The sequence below is a fragment of the Phyllobates terribilis genome, unplaced genomic scaffold, assembly GCF_046119375.1.
Source record: "Phyllobates terribilis strain yellow unplaced genomic scaffold, ASM4611937v1 Scaffold_11__3_contigs__length_659146591, whole genome shotgun sequence".
Classification (NCBI taxonomy): Eukaryota; Metazoa; Chordata; class Amphibia; order Anura; family Dendrobatidae; genus Phyllobates; species Phyllobates terribilis.
In genome coordinates, this window is record NW_027362771.1 from 411,370,858 (window position 1) to 411,392,395 (window position 21,538).

Below are 21,538 nucleotides of genomic sequence, written 5' to 3' on the forward strand. Positions count from 1 at the left end.
TGTAGAAGGATCATCTTTATTCTCATTTGCACAAGGAAAGACTAGAAGCAATGTGATGAAACTGAATGGGAGGAGACACATATTAGAAAAAACTTTTTGACAGTTAGGGTGATCAATGAGTGGAACAGGCTGCCACGAGAGGTGGGGAGTTCCTCTTCAATGGACGTCTTCAAACAGAGGCTGGACAGATATCTGTCTGGGATGATTTAGTGAATCCTGCTTTGAGCAGGGGGTTGGACCAGATGACCCAGGAGGTCCCTTCCAACTCTACCATTCTATGATTCCAGAACGAAAAGCTCCTAGTTTCTCTACTGGTATAATAGGGTGGTTTAGCTCCATCTATTGGTCACTGCAGGTACATCTTTCCTGCATATTCTCCAGTAAGCTCTAGATGTTGCAGCATGTTTGCCATATGTTACAGAAGGAGTTAAAGGGGTTTTCCCACCAACAAAAGTACATTTTAATCAATAGATCTTGGAATAATAATAATTTCCACAATTGGGTGTGTTTAAATAAAATGTTCCTGTGCTGAGATAATCTTATAAATGTGCCCCTTGCTATGTGCTGTGTAATGGCTGTGTCTGACTGTACAGGAACATGGTCTGATCATACCACAGCTCCTGAGCAGGGGAGGAAGCAAAAGAGTATACAGACATTACAGCATGGGATTGCGAATGATTCTTTCTTTGAAGTAAAACATTGTTTGAAATCAGGAAGGAAAATGTTTTACCTCACAAAAAGAATCAGCTGTGATCTCCTGCTGTAATGTCTGTATACTCTTTTGCTTCCTCCCCTGCCCAGGAGATGTGGTATGATCAGACCATGCTCCTGTACGGTCAGACACAGCCATTACACAGTACACAGCAGGGGCACATTTATGAGATTATCTCCGCACAAGAACATTTTATTTAAACACATCCAATTGTGGAAATTATTATTATTCCAAGATCTATTGATTAAAATGTACTTTTGTTCGTGGGAAAACCCCTTCAAGAATTATAAACCTGTCCCTTTATGAAAACTAAAAACTGGTTTAAAACTAATATGTATAACTATTTATAATGTATTTCTTTCTACATCCTTTTTTTTCCCAGAAAGCGCCTCCCATAAAAAATGTGACATTTCCTGTTCCGTTAATAGTAAATGGCTTTTAACTTCATTGGAAAATAGAAAGCAAGTAAACACTTACTTTTCCCTCTGGATCCACTAGCAGGAGATGTTTATGATGTCCACCATGAAGTCCACTCAGTACATACTGACCAACTGATGTCGTGCTTTCTCGAACTAAAAAGTCTCCATCATGAATGAGCATGCTTTCTGCAAGCTTTCGATTCATTTTCCCATGATACCATGCTTCCCTCAGCAAAGAGCTGTTGATGGGTGATTTGCCTGCCTGGCAAAGGTTTTCAGGGCCTTGAATTACTAAGACATGAAGAAAATGAAAATATATTATGTGTTTCTATTGATAAGGAGTGATACATTGGTGATCAATATAGTATAATTACCCATCATGGCTATGGCTATCCATAATAGGACAGATTGCACTCGTTAAATACATAAAATAGTTTTATTTATTTTTTATTATTTAAAAGGGGGCTTTTTCTCAATTGTTTACGTCTGTAAATATTCAAATGACCTATGTCTACACAATGGCCCCAATTAATAAAGACTTGCGATTTTCTCGCCGGTCTTAATGAGAGGGTGTGCTGGAGTAAGACACTGATTATTCTTGAAAAGGTACAGGAGGGAAAATAAGTATTTTACTATTTTGCAAGTTTTACCACCTACAAAAAATGAAGAGGTCTGTAATTTTTATCGTAGGTACACTTCAACTGAGAGACAGAATCTAAAAATAATTATGTAAAAATCATACAATGTAATTTTCTGTTTTTTTAAATTGCATTTTATTGCATGAAATAAGTATTTGACCACCTACCAACTTGCATAGTTATGGCTCTCACAGACCTGTTAGTTTTTGTTTAATGGGATTGTCCACTACTAGGACAACCCTTTCTTAAACTAAATGTTCGGCCCCAATAAATAAAAAAAACCTATACTCACCTCCCATGCTGGCTCTGTTCCAGAGGTGTCAGCACTCGCGGTCCCGGAGCGGTGATGTGGTAGAATGACACGTGGTGCCCGAAGCCCAATCAGCGCTTGTGAAACTGTCCCAGCCTTCAGACAAACTGAACATGAAGAGGAAGTCCGGGATCAGCTTCCGCTTCATGTTCATTTTGTCTTAAGGCGGGGACAGTGACGCCAGCGCTGATTGGGCGCCGGGCACCACGTGTCATTCCACCACATCACCGCCCTGGGAAAGCGAATGCTGACACCTCTGGAACAGAGCCAGCATGGGAGGTGAGTATAGATTTTTTTTATTTCATAGGGGCTGGACAACCCCTTTAGGAAGCCTTTCTACTCTGCAATTATTACCTGTATTAGTTGCATCTGTTTGAACTCATTACCTTTATAAAAGACCCCTGTTCATACAATCAATCAATCACACTGCAACCTCTCCACCATGGCCAAGATCAAAGAGCTGTCTAAGGGCACCAGGAACAGACCTGCACAAGGCTGGGATGGGCTACAGGACAATAGGCAAGCAGCTTGGTGAGAAGACTACAACTGTTGGCCCAATTATTAGAAAATGGAAGAAACACAAGATGACTGTCAATCTTCCTTTTGTCCGGGGCTCCATGCAAGATCTCGCCTCATGGGGTAAGGATGATTCTGAGAAAGGTCAGGAATCAGCCCAGAACTACACAGGAGGACCTGGTCAATGACCTGAAGAGAGCTGGGACCACAGTCTTAAACGTTACCAAACTACATTCTTTGTAGGTGGGAAAACTAGCAAAATTGGCAGTGTATCAAATACTTATTTTCCCCACTGTACATGCATCTTCATGAATCTGGAGAGCATGATGAGTGGTGTGCACCTCAAGTCAAGGACTGGAGTTATATCTCTGGTGTAGGAAACATCACGGCTTGTCATGAATTAGACAAGGTGTGGTGTAACGCCCCTGCTGCATCCGGTCACACCCAAAGGGGTAAAAGTTTGGCGCAACTCTGAGTTGCGGCAAAATTTTCATCTTTTCAGAGCTCTTATGCCACTTTTTGTGCGTAAAAGCTTTGATGAATCAGCAAGTGACTTTGGTTGTTCCACCTTATTAAATGTTATTTCAGCACAATATTGCACAGCCTAAAATCCTAAATGAGATAATATGATGTGTAACCATGTGTTAAAATCATGGCTGCAAAAGGTTGATGCTACTTTCATCACCCTCCTTGTAATTGGGAAAACCAATAGTGGTTCTGCAATGTCCTTATGTGGTGCAGCGGATGAGGACATTTCATTGTGTAGTTCATGTAACTCCTGAAAAAAACAGGCAGCAATGCTTTGTCTCTCGGATATGCTGCTTTCATGCAACATCTGGTAAGCATTGATTATGGTAATGAAACATCACTACATATTGATACAATAATGGAACATAGGATTTATATATTTTTGCATACTTGATTTTACACAAGCTTTACCTGAAATCTGACTTTTATCCTGATTTTCAGTTTTTGACACTGTGTTCATATAACATGGATCATCCAAAATGTCTCTGTCGGGGAGAATATCTTGCATGTCTTCATTCTGTGTAGTGAGACCTGAAAATACAAGTTTGGTATGATTTATTTAGTAACTGAAGTAAAGTATGTAAACTCCAGTCATATGAAGGTTTGATGAAACATATACAGGGGGTACAGAGGAAGCCTATGCAGCGGCTTCACCATACCTCCCAATTATACAGAATTGAAAAAGTGAAAACTGATGCGGCAGTTGCAGCACAGCGGCAGATGTTTGGCCATGACCCTGGCCATACCATCCCTAGCCACACCAATTTACCATTTCTCTCTACCCTGGCAGGAGAAGATGCCAGAGGAGGCATGGTGGCAGTCAGGAACTTTCAGCAGACGCCCAGGACTGTAGGGTGTAGACCCAAATCTGCTACTGTCCCGCTGTATCCGAGACAGTTGGGACCAGTGGATTTACTTTTTTGTTAATTTATTCATATTTGTAACAGCCATTAATTTTTCATTTCTACATAAGGTTTACTATGTGAGGACTTGCTTTTGTGTGTCTGTAAGACCGTGTTCACACGTAGGGCAAATGCTGCTTTTTTTCTGATTGTTTTCTGTAGGTGTCTGCACTGGACTACGCAATAATAATCTATGGTTATTACAATTTGGCTGCTTTTCTTTTTTAAGTCTTTTTTTCTCCCATATTTGATGCATTTTTGGTGCAGATTTGAACCTCATTTTTAATTTATTTTTATAGTACGCAAAAGCTTTGATTCTGCATTTAAAACTTCAACTGCATTTTTTCTTTTATGCGTTTTTTTCAGGCTCCCTATAGAAACCAATAGAGAAAGAAAAGCACCAAAACCACATGGTTCAACTGCATCTCTAGACGCTCTGTGGGCACGAGTTTTCATGAATTCGCATCCACTTTGCTTGCATAGTTAAACGCAGCAGAATTTCTGTGTAAAAAAAAAAAAGGTAGCATTTACTGATCACAACCCCAGAATTACATTTTTATAGGTTTAATGGAAAAAAAAAAATCAATTAACCCTTCTTTGTCACCATTTACTGATTACCATATTTAATCTGTTTACTGTATTGTACGAGTTGTTCCGATTACAGGCATTCCAAATATGTCTGTTATTTGTGCACTAGATTTCAGAAATCTCATTTAATTGCTGGTACTGGAAAATGCTGCATTTTTTCTGCAGCAAAAACGTAATGTGTGAACAAGTTCTTACCCTTGAATAATGCGCAGAATAAACGCAGCGTGTGAACAAGTCATAAGGCTACGTTCCCACAACGAGTATTTAGAGAGCTTTTGATGTCACAGGTTTTTTGCAGCATTTCTGCAATTATTACGTAAATTAGGTTACTTAGTTTTTTTATTGCATTTTTGAGTGTTTTTTTACATACTTTTTTGTTGCATTTTTGACACTGCAGTTTTTGTCTCTTTGATGTGTCATGTTTTAAAATTGTAATGTTTTATAATGCTTTTGCTAACTCCTGGGGCAGATCTAAATTTCACTTCAGAGTAGTGATGATCCTAAAGGTATAGTTTCGCTTATGCTATTTGTAATAATTATAACCAGGTAGTAAATCATTTTAGTTTATTTTTATTATATTTTGTGACTGTAGATTTTGTATTTCTTTTTTCAATACATAATTATCATCTTTCTTGAGCTAAGAACATTAGGAAATATGCTTTACAGCAGCAAGAACAACCCTAGACAGGAACAGATAGAACTCTTTAGGCAAGCTTTCTAGGCATGCCCTGCAATCTTTGCAAAGGTCACTATTGTGCAAGAAGAGGGAGAAGGTAAGCTTTGACTACCAACCATTTTAAAGGGAACCTGTAATGTCCAAAAATGGTACGTACAGTGCAGAGAGCTATGATTGTCACTGCTCACCACATAGTGAACGCAAGTGTAATCACAGGATTGACAGCCTGCTGTGCACACATACGCTGCAGAGAGAAGACTGTAACCACTCCGTACACACTCTGATGACTGAAATCAAGCAGCTACAGGGAAGGTATAAGCTCATTTTCGCTCTGCAGCTGCTCTTCCAGTAAGGCGGCCAGGCAGGATTTTTATGCTACAGTTATATGAAAAAGTTTGGGCACCCCTATTAATCTTAAGCTTATTGTTTTATAAAAATTGGTGTTTTTGCAACAGCTATTTCACAGTAATGTTTCTGCCTTGAAATGAGGTTTATTGTACTAACAGAAAATGTGCAATCTGCATTCAAACAAACTTTGACAGGTGCATAAGTATGGGCACCTCGCCAGAAAAGTGACATTAATATTTAGTAGATCCTCCTTTTGCAAAAATAACAGCCTCTAGTCGCTTCCTGTAGCTTTTAATGAGTTCCTGGATCCTGGATGAAGGTATTTTTGACCATTCCTCTTTACAAAACAATTCCAGTTCAGTTAAGTTTGATGGTCGCCGAGCATGGACAGCCCTCTTCAAATGATCCCACAGATGTTCAATGATATTCAGGTCTGGGGACTGGGATGGCCATTCCAGAACATTGTAATTGTTCCTCTGCATGAATGCCTGAGTAGATTTGGAGCGGTGTTTTGGATCATTGTCTTGCTGAAAGATCCATCCCCTGCGTAACTTCAACTTTATCACTGATTCTTGAACATTATTGTCAAGAATCTGCTGATACTGAGTGGAATCCATGCGTCCCTCAACTTTAACAAGATTCCCGGTGCCGGCATTGGCCACACAGCCCCAAAGCATGATGGAACCTCCACCAAATTTTACTGTGGGTAGCAAGTGTTTTTCTTGGAATGCTGTGTTTTTTTGCCACCATGTATAACGCCTTTTTGTATGACCAAACAACTCAATCTTGGTTTCATCAGTCCACAGGACCTTCTTCCAAAAAGAAATTGGCTTCTCCAAATGTGCTTTTGCATACCTCAGCCGACTCTGTTTGTGGCGTGCTTGCAGAAACGGCTTCTTTCGCATCACTCTCCCATACAGCTTCTCCTTGTGCAAAGTGCGTTGTATAGTTGACCGATGCACAGTGACACCATCTGCAGCAAGTTGGTGCTGCAGCTCTCTGGAGGTGGTCTGAGGATTGTCCTTGACTGATCTCACCATTCTTCTTCTCTGCCTTTCTGATGTTTTTCTTGGCCTGCCACTTCTGGCCTTAACAAGAACTGTCCCTGTGTTCTTCCATTTCCTTACTATGTTCCTCACAGTGGAAACTGACAGGTTAAATCTCTGAGACAGCTTTTTGTATCCTTCCCCTGAACATCTATGTTGAATAATCTTTGTTTTCAGATCATTTGACAGTTGTTTTGAGGAGCCCATGATGCCACTCTTCAGAGGAGATTCAAACAGGAGAACAACTTGCAAGTGGCCACTTTAAGTAGCTTTTCTCATGATTGCATACACCTGGCTATGAAGTTCAAAGCTCAATGAGGTTACAAAACCAAAAAAAGTGCTTTAGTAAGTCAGTAAAAAGTAGGTAGGAGTATTTAAAACAAGAAAATGATAAGGGTGCCCATACTTATGCACCTGTCAAATTTTGTTTGAATGCAGATTGCACATTTTCTGTTAGTACAATAAACCTCATTTCAAGGCAGAAACATTACTGTGTCCAACAGTTATTACATATATCAAACTGAAATAGCTGTTGCAAAAACACCAATTTTTATAAAACATTAAGCTTAAGATTAATAGGGGTGCCCAAACTTTTTCATATAACTGTATTTACCTATAGATGAAACCTATATCTGCAGGTTAATGACTCATCTACATGGTTGTATTTTCAGTATTGAATCGCACTCGGACCAATGTTATTCTATAGAACCATTTTCCTCAGACTACGCGGATCCAAGGAAAAAAAACGCAGCATGACCAAATTTGATTTGATATTCAGATCGCACACAGCCATGTAAGTCAATGAGTCAGTGAAAAATATTGGACCTCACTTGGATAGCATCTGAGTGCAGTCTGATTTCCACGGATTGACACAATGGAGAATTTTTTTTCTCCATCTTCTCGTAATCCGAGAGAATCAGATCACTCTTTGACCAAAGAGTGTGATCATCATCGGCCCGATTATCTCAGATGAGAGCATATGCGCTCTTGGGACCTTAGCCTAAAAGTGTTTTTGAACATAACAAGTTCCTTTTGAATGGTTGATCCCTTGTTATTAACTTTATTTAGAGATGTTATCTGTCATTATTCTGCATGTGATGATAGAGACTGCTGAAAAGTGATCAGCAAAAAACAGCATTTATGAGTTCAAAATAGTAAGATTTCTGAATTGATTTTGAATAGTGATATGGAAAATTGTAACCCTACAAAATGACACTAAACACATGAATAACATTTTTTTCCAAAGTAAGCTTTAAAATATAATGAACATCATACCTACTGTCTTCTGGTTCTCTAGACAATTCTCATATATGTTGGCACTTTTGGAGCAACCCACCTAAAATAGAAAACACCAGTTCAGAAAATAGAAATAGAAGAAAAGTAACAACCTACCTCTGGGATTTATTTTATACCATGTCATTTTTATTATACATTTTTGTATTCATTATTTTGTATCCAGCAGCATTTCTGTCCTGAAAATGTCAACTAAGACCAGTTTTAAGCCACGACAACTGAGTCACTGGTATATTTTTTAGTATGAGAGGAATCCGTAGTCGGCTAGTCGCCAAAAGAAACCCTCTAAACTTTATTCTGTACACCAGTGTTGGCCAAATCCAGTTTTCAAGGTCTATTAAAACTACAAGATTTTACATTACTGTGATGGTGTACAGCAGTATAATTTAATAATCTGAGTGGGAAAACAGCACTAGGGGAATACTTATATGCTGCAGAATTGTTACTAGTATGAAAAAGTTGCTGAAATGTGTATGTCTGAATATGTACTGTGTGTGTGTGTATATATATATATATATATATATATATATATATATATATATAAATATATATATATATATAACAGTACAGATAAAAAGTTTGGACACACCTTCTCATTTAAAGATTTTTCTGTATTTTCATGACTTTGAAAATTGTACATTCACACTGAAGGCATCAAAACTATGAATTAACACATGTGGAATTATATACTTAACAAAAAAGTGTGAAACAACTGAAAATATGTCTTATACTCTAGGTTCTTCAAAGTAGCCACCTTTTGCTTTGATGACTGCTTTGCACACTTTTGGCATTCTCTTGATGAGCTTCAAGAGGTAGTCACCGGAAATGGTTTTCACTTCACAGGTGTGCCCTGTCAGGTTTAATAAGTGGGATTTCTTGCCTTATAAATGGAGTTAGGACCATCAGTTGTGTTGTGCAGAAGTCAGGTGGATACACAGCTGATAGTCCTACTGAATAGACTGTTAGAATTTGTATTATGGCAAGAAAAAAGCAGCTAAGTAAAGAAAAACAAGTGGCCATCATTACTTTAAGAAATGAAGGTCAGTCAGTCTGAAAAATTGGGCAAACTTTGAAAGTGTCCCCAAGTGCAGTTGTAAAAGCCATCAAGCGCTACAAAGAAACTGGCTCACATGAGGACTGCCCCAGGAAAGGAGGACCGCCCCAGGAAAGGAAGACCAAGAGTCACCTCTGCTTCTGAGGATAAGTTTATCCGAGTCACCAGCCTCAGAAATCGCAGGTTAACAGCAGTTCAGATTAGAGACCAGGTCAATGCCACACAGAGTTCTAGCAGCAGACACATCTCTACAACAACTGTTAAGAGGAGACTTTGTGCAGCAGGCCTTCATGGTAAAATCGCTGCTAGGAAACCACTGCTAAGGACAGGCAGCAAGCAGAAGAGAGTTGTTTGGGCTAAAGAACACAAGGAATGGACATTAGACCAGTGGAAATCTGTGCTTTGGTGTGATGAGTCCAAATTTGAGATCTTTGTTTCCAACCACCGTGTCTTTGTGTGACGCAGAAAAGGTGAACGGATGGACTCTACATGCCTGGCTCCCACCGTGAAGCATGGAGGAGGAGGTGTGATGGTGTGGGGGTGCTTTGCTGGTGACACTGTTGGGGATTTATTCAAAATTGAAGGCATACTGAACCAGCATGGCTACCACAGCATCTTGCAGCGGCATGCTATTCCATCCGGTTTGCGTTTAGTTGGACCATCATTTATTTTTCAACAGGACAATGACCCCAAGCACACCTCCAGGCTGTGTAAGGGCTATTTGACCAAGAAGGAGAGTGATGGAGTGCTACGCCAGATGACCTGGCCTCCACAGTCACCAGATCTGAACCCAATCGAGATGGTTTGGGGTGAGCTGGACCGCAGAGAGAAGGCAAAAGGGCCAACAAGTGCTAAGCATCTCTCGGAACACCTTCAAGATTGTTGGAAGACCATTTCCAGTGACTACCTCTTGAAGCTCATCAAGAGAATGCCAAGAGTGTGCAAAGCAGTCATCAAAGCAAAGGGTGGCTACTTTGAAGAACCTAGAATATAAGACATATTTTCAGTTGTTTCACACTTTTTTGTTAAGTATATAATTCCACATGTGTTAATTCATAGTTTTGATGCCTTCAGTGTGAATGTACAATTTTCATAGTCATGAAAATACAGAAAAATCTTTAAATAAGAAGGTGTGTCCAAACTTTTGGTCTGTACTGTACATATGTATGTACATATTCAAACATACACATTTCTGCAACTACACTCTGGTATCCTCAACGTTAAAATTACAACACCAGGAAAGAAAAGTCATGAAATTATATAAATTACAGGATGGATAGACATGTTAATGATATGCAAATGTTTTGAAAATTTTTTTGAATTTTCCATCATCTCTATTTATTCAGTATCGAGTATGAGAGTCATGTAAGGTTGTCATGAGTGGTAGTCATGACCGAGCTGCTGTTCGGTTACTCTCTGGCACTTTACAGGAGAAAACAGTGTCCCATTCCAGTGTGCTGTCAGGTGTGGGGTGCACCACACTCACTCTTAGGCCGAAGGCCTCTGCTGTTGCCAGGCCTCAAACTTCAGGAGCTGCCGCACACAACTCAGGGGACCCCAAGTTCATTGCAACAAGCAAAGGTTTACTGGTCAGTTCAAGTTCATCAGGGTATAATGTGAGATAAGGCACAACACTCCATCTTTCTTACTTCTTTAGTGCAATGCTTCTTTAGCGTTACCATTCGTTCGTCCTGGACTATCCCTAAGCCCACTGACTCAGTCAGCCTCCCTCAGGAATTTCCTATCCACTTCAGCAGTGCACCCGAGATCCAGCACCTTCCTTCTACACGGGTCCATGTCCATCTTCCGGTGTACACCAGAGGACAGCAGCCCCTATGGCAGACCTTGGACTCCGTATGTGACAGGGGCGTCCGCTCAGGACTCCAGTAGGGCTTCCCACTGCTTTGAATGACTGGTATATGCTGGCCCTAGCAGCCGACTGCACCTGTACTTGACCTTATCATGGTACTTCCCTATCTGACCCACTATCAGGAAGTGCCCACTCTTCACTAACACTAGTCCCTACCCCCTGGGCTAGTTCTATCCATTAACTATAATGTATCCTATAGACTAAACCTATTATCCTTATCTTATGTCCTATACCGTTGCTAAGCCACTTAACTATATGAACAGTACTCATATTATCCCAAATCTAACCCTGTGCTTACCCTACACGTTGCACTACTCACATTGTACATTAACACTTTACATTACTTATACGCTGTACATTACCAGCATACAATACAAAAAACGCACATCACTATTCACATTACCCTTAAAACCACATGACACATGGCACGATTGTTGTCTTCAGGGATAGGAACACAGGAGAGCAGTCCATCACCCTTACAGTCACATGCAAAAATACACATACTTACAAGTCTTGGCTGCTATCAGCTTGGTTATTTATGGTCTGAGGAATGTTCTGCCACTATGAATGCACTTGGGCACGGAAATTATCAACATCCACTGTTGGCAGCTACCTTTGCAATCGATGACGAGTTTCTCAGGTGTGCTCAATGAGAGAAAAATCCCTAGACCCTGAAGGCCATGGTAGCACATTTAAGTCATGCAGGCTGCTCACAGTAGCATGAGTAACATGTGGATTTGTCTTGTCTGTTAAAAACGGCTCCTGGGACATTTTGGAGAAATGTCTGCACCGCTGGTTCCATCATCAAATCAATGTAATGTAGAGCCATTTGTGAACACTAGAGTGTCAGTCCACATGTTGCCCGTGTTATTGTGAGCAGCCTGTGTGGCCAAAAAATCCTACCATGGCCTGTAGTGTCTCCAGTCTTGTTTCATATTGCAATGACTGAAACGTCATTGGTCTGTAGTTTCAAAAGGAGCTGCCAGCAGTGGATCTTGAAGATTTGTGTGCCCAAGTGCATTCAGTGTGGCAGAACAATCCTCAGATAACTATTAACCCCTTTTCAACATGGTCAGCTTCAGTTTTCTGTTTTAATTTTTTCCTCACATTTTTCCAAGAGCTATAACTTTTTTATTTTTCTGTCCACATAGATGTATGAGGGCTTGTTTTTTTCTGGACGAGTTGTAATTTTGAGAGGCACCATTCATTTTGCCACATAGTATACTGGAAATCAGGAAAAAAAATTGATTTGAAGTGTGGTGAAATTGCAAAAAAAAACGCAATTCTGACACTGTTGGGAATTGTTTTTACAGTGTACATTGTATTGTAAAAATGACTGGGCAGTATGATTCTCCTCATCAGTACGATTACGGTGATACCAAACTTGTCCAGTTTATTTATTATTTTAGTAATGAAAGAAATCAGAAATTTGAAAAAAACATTTGTGTCGCCATTTTCCGAGACTTGTAACACTTTCATTTTTTGGTCGATAGAGCTGTATGAGCTCTTATTTTTTGAGGAGCAAGACGACATTTTTATTGATACCATTTTGAAATAGATATGACATTTTGATCGCTTCTTTCAGCATTTTTTTTGCGGTATTGTAGTGATCCAAAATATGCAATTTTGGCATTTTCAATTTTTTTCTGTTTAAGTGTTTATGGATCTAGTTAATTATTTTTATATTTTGATATATCGGACTCTTCTGGGAGCTGTGATACCACGTGTATTGTTTTGTTATTATCTTTATTTTAATGGGGAAAAAAAGGTGATTTGATCTTTCATGTTTTTTATTTTTTTCATATTTTTTAAAACTTTTTTTTTACTTTTTACTGTATTTATTAGTTTTCATAAGGGCACTGGAACCTGATCGCTTGTGCCATATATAGCAATACTATAGTATTGCTGCATATAGAAAAAGAGAGCTGAAATGATGACAGGCAGAGAGCTCTTCAACAGACCCCACCTGGGGTGGGGCCGGTTATGGGGCGAGGTTGCCCTGTAAGCCTGCTCCATACACCCAGTACCGACTTGTGCCGTACATGTACGGCTGATGTTGATAAGGCTGTAAGCACCAATAGGCTGTAAGCCAGACACTGTACGTTACCTGTGTGTGACTAGCACCCTATACAAGCCGCTTTTGTGCAATTTAATATGAAGCAATCGCCTCTCCATGAATTGGCAGGTTGTGAGTTGTTGTCTTATCAGTACAGGGCCGGCGTTAGGGGCAGGTGGACTAGACATCTGCCTAGGGCCTCTACTCCCCCAGGGGCCCCTATCCAGTGGCGTGCCGCTAATATGACATACACCACGCAGCTGCTATGGGACCCGTGAGTCAGGGGCCCATAGATGCCGATTCAGTTGAAAGCAATGATCGAGGAGGGAGCGTCATGTTACGCTCCCTCTCCCATCATTCCACCCCTACCTCTGACGCAGCGGGAACGATGACGTCGCCACACTGTGCCAGCAGTGGAGCTGCTGAGACCGGAGCAGTGAGGGAACAAGGAGTGGTAAGTATTGTATTTATTTATTTTTGTATATATCAGTGAGTACATGGTGGCCATAACACTGCAGGACTGTGGGGGCTGCATTTTGCTCTATGAGGGGGTGAATTATACTCTATGGGAGGGGGCTGCATTATACTCTATATGGGGGGCTGCATTATACTCTATGAGGGGGCTGCATTATCCTCTATCAAGGACTATGGGCAGTGCATTATACTATTTTACTATATGGGACCTGCATTATACTGTATGGAGGACTATGGGTAGTGTATTATACTACACCCCCTGGCAAAAATTATGGAATCACCGGGCTTGGAGGATGTTCATACAATACTAGTGATGTATTGGAGTGTTCTTTTGTGTGTTTGTTTTTCATGATTCCATATTTTTTTCTTCAGAATTTAGTGATTCCATAATTTTTTCCCTCTGCTTGGTCTGAAAAAAATTACCCTTACTGAGTACCACATTTTTTATCTTGATTTCTTTTAGTGTTTCTTAAAGCCCTAAAGTTGCCATTTGAAATGACTTTAGTTTTGTGCCATGTCTGTGATCTGCTTTTTTTCAACAACAGTAAACAACTGAACAAACATCCTCCGAGCCCGGTGATTCCATAATTTTTGCCAGGGGTTGTATATGGAGGACTATGGGAAGTGTATTATACTATATGGAGAACTATGGGGAGTGTATTATACTATATGGAGCACTATGGGGAGTGTATTATACTATATGTAGAACTATCGGGAGTGTATTATACTATATGGAGGACTATGGGATGCATTATACAATATGGAGGACTATGGAGAGTGTATTATACTATATGCAGGACTATGGGGAGTGTATTATACTATATGGAGGACTATGGGGAGTGTATTATACTATATGGAGAACTATGGGGAGTGTATTATACTATATGGAGGACTATGGGGAGTGTATTATACTATATGGAGGACTATGGGGAGTGTATTATACTATATGGAGAACTATGGGGAGTGTATTATACTATATGGAGGACTATGGGGAGTGTATTATACTATATGGAGCACTATGGGGAGTGTATTATACTATATGGAGGACTATGGGATGCATTATACAATATGGAGGACTATGGAGAGTGTATTATACTATATGGAGGACTATGGGGAGTGTATTATGATATATGGAGGACTATGGGAAGCATTATACTAACCAAGCGAAATGCTGCCTATTCATTAAGTGATTGGATTATTTATGCCGAAACAAAATTCATTGTTCTCAGCAGCACATCGCCCGGTGAAAACTGCAGATGTGCTGCTGATAACATGATACTGTACGGGGGCAGATTGATCTATTAGTGATTGTTCTGTCACCATCATTCTTCCTCAGCTGGTGTAAAGAAGCCGGAAAACAAGCGTCGAACAACTTCAATATTGTCGATTTCGCTCGTTTAATGGTCTGAACTCAGCTCATGTAAATACAACCTAAATGTTTCTGTGTGTGTGCAATATGTTAGCATTTGGGGCCCCACTTTAAACTTTTGCCAAGGGCCCCACTTTGTCTAACACCGGCCCTGTATTAGTATTTTGAACCTGTGTTGCCGCCATCTTTACTATATGGGCTTGCTGCATCCTGATTGTGCATTAGTCCTGAGACCTGGGCAGGTAAACACTGCTACCATTTTTTGCTGTGTTAATTCTTGAATTTTTGGAGGATTTTTATTCCTCTTTTTGTGGCTTTGCTTTTAATTTGGATGTTGATAAGGTGATAAGGGATTAATAACCTCATTGATAGCAGCCAAAGAGTGCAAGTACGGGGGGGGGGGGGTGTTTGTGCATGGCTCTTATACTCGATGAATAAATCGAGATATTTTAAAAATTTTGTTTCTACTTTTTCATCATTTGCAAAAAATTATCCTTTCTATCCATCCTGTGATTTCCATAATTTCACAACTGTTCTTTTTGGTGTTACAAACTCAATGATGAGTCTCTATTGGGAGACTGGTGACACTATGAATTTAAAAAAAATCACCGAACAACAGAACAGAAATTCAAGGCATTATATAAATGTCATTAGAAGTTGTGGGACCAACCTTAAGGCCTTTCTTATCACCATCACTTCGAGTATCTGTGATTTCCATCCTTTTGTCAAGTAAACCACCAGCAGGGGGCTCTTTTCCTGGTACCTCATTGTAGTATTCTTGGCCTTTTCTTTCCATTTTCTCAGCCGTATTATTAGTGCTTGATACTTCACTAAACACACAAAATGCACAGTCAGATCAGGATGATTGTAGAAATGCATGTGAGGAAGCCATCATCCATGAGAAATGGAAAGCATGTGTCCATTACTGAATATCAAGAGCTGACTAAAGCTACATAAAATGATGAGCAACTTTGAAACCATATTATTTATCACGTATTAATCCTGAGCTAAAGTCTTTCTTAGGTTATGTTCACACAGGATGTATGTTTGGTGTTAGATTAGTCCCATGCAATGTAAATGAATGCAGTTTTCAAAACCTCTAATAACCAAACCTGCAGCGTGCTTTACTCTGCAGCATAAAGATGGGTGAGTTCATCACAAATGTTATATTTTGTACTAAAAGGTGTGACATTCACAGCAAAATCCACAAAAATATCTCTACGGGAACCGCTCTTTCTCCGCCTACATTGGCAGAGCCGGACAAAAGTGGTGTGAAAAAATGCCAAAAGTCGTAAAATTTTTCAACAACTTCATATTGCGCAAAGATTTTGAGACATTTTAAGTTGTTTTACGCTAGAATTTTTGCAGTGTGTTAACGACTGCATAATCAGATCTAATAAATTCTGCCTCTACTAGGCTCATGTTTAGGGATATATATGACAAGAGTACATGTATGGGTATTGTTAGAAGGAAAAGATATATTTTTTTCTAGTCAATATATGTACAGTACAGATTATGAATAACCCAAAACAAGGACCAACAGTAGATATGTGGACAATCAAAACATGAATAACATAACAGAAGAAAGGAAAGAGTTCGACAAGAAGTCCAAAAATATACTTGATACAAATATTTATCCAATAAAATAAATATTTGTATTAACTATATTTTTGGACTAATTAGACTACTGTAATAGGCTAATTTTTAGGCAATATTCACACATCAATGTAAGTGTTAACATCTGAGAGAAACAGACCGTTTTTTTTTTTCAGGTGTTAGTTGCATCAGTTTTTTTCTCATAGCATTTTTTTTACACTGAAAAACCAGAGACAGATAACTGTATGAATAATCGTCTGAGTTTCATCCAAAAAACTCGAGACAACTTTCATCCATATAGTCATGCATGTGTCCATTTTTTTCATCCATTTGACATCTGTTTGGTGTAAGTGGGCGATCTGTTTTCATACATCTATATTCAACAATGTACTGATCAAATACAGTTTCCTATGTTAATAATGAAAATGTATCAGTAAAAATTGGATACCAGATAGATGTTCTGTATGGGATCCAATTTTTTTTCACCCTTATAGACTTGAATGGCAGAGTCTCTTCTGAGACTCGGAAGTAAATAATGCATGCTGTGATTTTTTACACATTGGCCAATGGAACTGAATAGGGATGTTCAGTGTGCACATGTCCGTATATTACTCTGGTCTGAACAAGCCCTTAAAAACAGATGAAGCTAGAATGGAACACTGAAGTACAAAGTCTGTCTTCCTAGTTTCATCTGTATTACACCACATTCACCCATCAGTATTTGGTCAGTATTTTACATCAGTATTTGTAAACCAAAATCAGGAGAGGAACAATCAGAGGAAAAGTATAATAGAAACACGTCACCACTTCTGCATTTATCACCCACTCCTGGTTTTGGCTTACAAATACTGATGTAAAATACTGACCAAATACTGAACGTGTGAACATGGCCTGAGACGTGTGAAACAGATATGCGACTGTAGCCATATCTGGAAAATCCACAAGCTAGAAATGCATACATGTGACCAGGAGAACACTTCACAGTAGTTGGAGACAATGCTACATCTAGAGTAAAACACCCACTTACAGCAGAATCGTTCCTGCAGTTTTGAGAGAATTCCAGATGAGATAGTTATCTTTTAAGATGGATAAGCAAGATGCTTGAAGAGGCATATAATTTGTCTGGAAAGACGATGGGCTGTCAGAGGGTAATGGGAGCGTATTTCAATGACATTGGATGGAAGTCTGATAAATATTGTTGTAGGGAACGTATTTGCTCAGCAGAGTCCCTGTTGGTGGTATGCTTCTTTCCCGTTACATTGCTTTTATATATTATCAAATATTTCTTCCCGGGTTGCAATGTCAATGTCATTTTTTTGTTAATTGCCACATCTGGAAGGTTTCATGTAAAACCCCTTATCATCTTCCATTACAGCATTTTATGGCCTCAAAGGATTTCTCAGTTTCTCCACTATTCTCCTTGGAAGATAAAGTCTTGTTTTATGTCATAAAATACAAACACAACTTATTTTAATTGGCAAGCGCTCTAAAATGTCTCAGAGAAGCACTCAGCGGAAATGTCTAGATTTTATTTCCCAGAACTGTGAGGGGACAAAAAGCATTTCCTTTCTCTTAACGTGTGGGTGTTTTCAATTTGTTGAAGTTCTGATATATTTTACTCTTTGAAAATTTGCTTTTAGGAAATATACGAAAAAATGTAACCCACAGAAATGAATGGTGTAATGGTTTTTATACTCTAAAGAGATGTTTTCTTACATAAAATAAGACATGCTTTGAAGTTTTTAAAGAGAACCAGTCATCAGATTCATGCTGCCCGAACCACTAGTAGCATGTATCAAACACTGGCTGGGCGATTGCAGTCAGGTATGTGTGACATGCGGAAGTAGTGCTGTTGCTTCAAAAGCATCCAGCAACTAGAGGGGTTAACAGTCACATGAGACAGGGAGTGTTTTAGCAGAGCCCCAGGGGGATTGTGGGGAAGTTGTTTACTGTCTGGCTGGAGCAGAAGAGAAAGGTGGTGTGTGATCTGTATCTCACCGAAGGCAAGAGAACAGAATTCAGGTCAGGAGGGAAGCTAAACATAGGTCAGATAGACTCCCTGAACTAGCAGTGCAGAGTATTATCGGGCAGAAAGATAAGGACTGGAATGAATCCTGTCATAGGGATCATCTCCCTCATCAAACCCTCCCCCTCCATCTCCATGCAGGATAAAGAATGCTGTGTACTATTGTGTCCTGGTGAAAAAAAAGCCTGTGGTTGTGTATGCATAGAAGTGTGCTGCTAAGAGATCTAATCTGTGCTGAATTATGCTACTGAAGAGACTGACATTACTGTGCCTGCTTTGATAGACTGTACTGTGGTGAAGCCTGTTGCTTCAAAGAGTTAAATGGTACTGGCCGTACTTGATTAAACTCCACTGTTCAACTGTTTATGAAGACTCTTGTCAGATGTGTCTGGTCAGCAATTGAATCTATCATGTGCCTGAGAGAAGCTGCAGCCTATGGTCGCCCTGAGTAACGGTTCCCCCAGGATTCCAATGAATTCATGAAACCCGTCTCGCCCAATCTGAACCTAGCGGCGTTCATGTAACATATGTTTTATTCTGAAAATTTGCAGCATTTCAGAGTAAGTATACATTGAGAAACCAACTGGGGACTCTGTGTCTCGACTGACTACTCTCAGTAGTCTCCGTACTCTCAGCTTCTTGCAGCCGCTCTCCAGATAGCTGACATGTATCTCCCTAGTTATATAGGGAGAGACACTTCTGTCAAGGGGTCTGTATGGGAAGAAGCCATGTTTCCCTTTAAGGTTTTGCTTCAAGCAGCTGTCACTGTATATGTACTGAGATACTGTATATTTTGCTTTGTTGCTTACACAGCCACTACGCAAATGGGTTTTATAATGGCTACCATTAATAGAGGATTCTAGTGCTTTTATTTTCATATGTTTTCAAAGCAGGAAAAATGGGCCAGTGTAAAGATCTGAGCAAGTTTGACTGGACAAATTGTGATAGCTAGGTGACTGGGTCAGAGTATCCTAAATTGTCTCCTCTTATCAACATGAATATATCTGCCCATAGGAGCTGAGCTGCAGTTCTCAGCAACAGCCATGACGCAGGAAACAGCCGTGCTGTCCCAGCTATATTCCCTGTTTATATCCTACGTGCACCTGAGTTGAAAACAATTGATCGATTGAGGTACAGGGTGTTGGACAGCCACCTGTCTGATGTTGACCACCTACTCTAAGGGCAGACACAGACAACCCTGGATTGTCTCATCCAAGAGAATCAGGTTGATTGTGTAAGGCCAAGGCCCCACTATCAATATTTGGTCAGTATTCGGTCAGTATTTTTTTTCAGGAGTGGGAGCCAAAACCAGGTGAGGAACAATCAGAGAAAAGGTATAATAGAAACAAGTCACCAATTCTGCATTTATCACCCACTCCTGGTTTTGGCTCCCACTCCTGAGAAAAAATACTGACCGAATCCTGATAGTGTGGCCATGGCCTAAATCACACTCTAATCAGAGTTTGATCAGAGTCTGATCCAATTCTCTCGGATGAGGAGAAGATGGAGAAAAAAAATTCTCCATCTTTTCCATTCTGTCAGTCTGCGGAAATCGGACTGTATTCAGATGTCATCCGAGTGCAGTCCGATGTTTCCCACACACTCAATGACTTGCATGGCCAAGTGCGATCCAAATATCGTATGAAACTAGGGTATGCAGAGAAAAAATGCTCAACCATTTTCTGGATTGGTGAAGATGCTGCTTGTCTGTTTGCCTCTCATCATTTATGATATATCAAAATGATCCATCATAAGTGTTAGTTTTTTGACTGTATATTGTCACATTAAAGGAAAAAACAACTTTAGATTATAAGTATCTATAATGGCCAACCTTGGCGATCATTATCATTAAAGTGACAACGTTTTTAATAAGACCCAGTTGTAAAATGATATATTATTCCCCATAACATGGTCACTTACAGACCAAAAATGTCAATCTTGGTTAATTCCATCAACATCCATCCTCTGTACACTTATCACGTGGTGCAAACAGACATAATAGAAAGCAGGGAGAAGTAGATTCGCTGACTACACTGACATTGCTGAAACCTTGCAAATCTCAGTAGTCGTAAAAAAAAGGCTGAAATCTTTTCAGCTTGATTGACACAACTGGATATAACATGTGGTGTTGTTCTGCATGAAAAATAAAAAAATAATGAACAAATTATTATTAAAAATTCACAATTACAAAGAGGGGGGAAAAAAAAGAAAAAGTGTCAAAATGGCAAAGGGCTGCTAGGATTATGATTACAACACATTGGTTTTGAGGACTCTTTCAGTGTGTCCAGTATGTGTGGTGACATTTTTCACACATACTGGAGACACTGACAAACCTAGAACCATTCAAATGAATGGGTCTGTGCACATGTCAGTGTGTTTCCACGGACCGTGTGCCTGGGCGCAAAACACGCTGATATGTCCGTGTTTTGCATGCCGCACGGGCCACAAAACATCCTGCGCACGTGCACACTGATGACACACGGTTGATATCCATGTGTCATCAGTGTGACATGTACCGGCGCCTGGGAATCAGCGGTACAGTTAGTGCTGTTCCCAAGTGCCGGGTGCTGAAGGAATCTCTCATCATTGTCCCCTGTCAGGTCTGAGATCAAGGCGAGCAAGGGACAATGATGAGAGTAGTATTCTGCTGCCGCTGTCTCCAAAAAGTGTAAAAATAAGAATAAAATAAAAAAATGATTATACTCTCCTGGCATGAGGCGACCGCACACGCTGAGAAGCAGAGGAGAATGACGTGGGCCCCTGAATTGCGCTGAGCTCACTGAGCGGTGTCCTGTCACTCAGTGAGCACAGTGCATTTTATTCTTATTTTTACACTGGATGTAGACAGCGAGGGCAGAATACTACTCTCAACATTGTCCTTTGCTCTCACTGATCTCAGCTCCGACAGGGAACAATGATGAGAGATTCCTTCAGCACCCAATGCAGGGGAACAGTGCTAACTGTACCGCTGATTCCCAGGCCCCAGTACGTGTGTTCCTGTGCAGCACACAGTTGTCACACAGGTACACATGGACACGGATATCTCCGGTAATGGTTTTCCAGTACCGGAAATATCTGGACGTGTGAAAGAGGCCTTAGATGTTATCCCCTGCCAGT

At 40.0% G+C, this 21,538-nt stretch overlaps 1 protein-coding gene across 1 annotated transcript in view; it reads right to left on the reverse strand.

Annotated features, from left to right (window-relative positions):
• SHC4 (SHC adaptor protein 4) overlaps positions 1-21,538 on the reverse strand; it is a 127,469-nt gene that overhangs the window by 7,171 nt on the left and 98,760 nt on the right. The window contains exons 8-11 of the mRNA XM_073653074.1: positions 15,470-15,629; positions 7,959-8,019; positions 3,535-3,654; positions 1,190-1,422 (exon numbers count right to left, since the gene is read on the reverse strand). Of these exons, the coding sequence (XP_073509175.1) occupies positions 1,190-1,422; positions 3,535-3,654; positions 7,959-8,019; positions 15,470-15,629 (574 nt within the window). The remainder of the gene's footprint in view (positions 1-1,189; positions 1,423-3,534; positions 3,655-7,958; positions 8,020-15,469; positions 15,630-21,538) is intronic.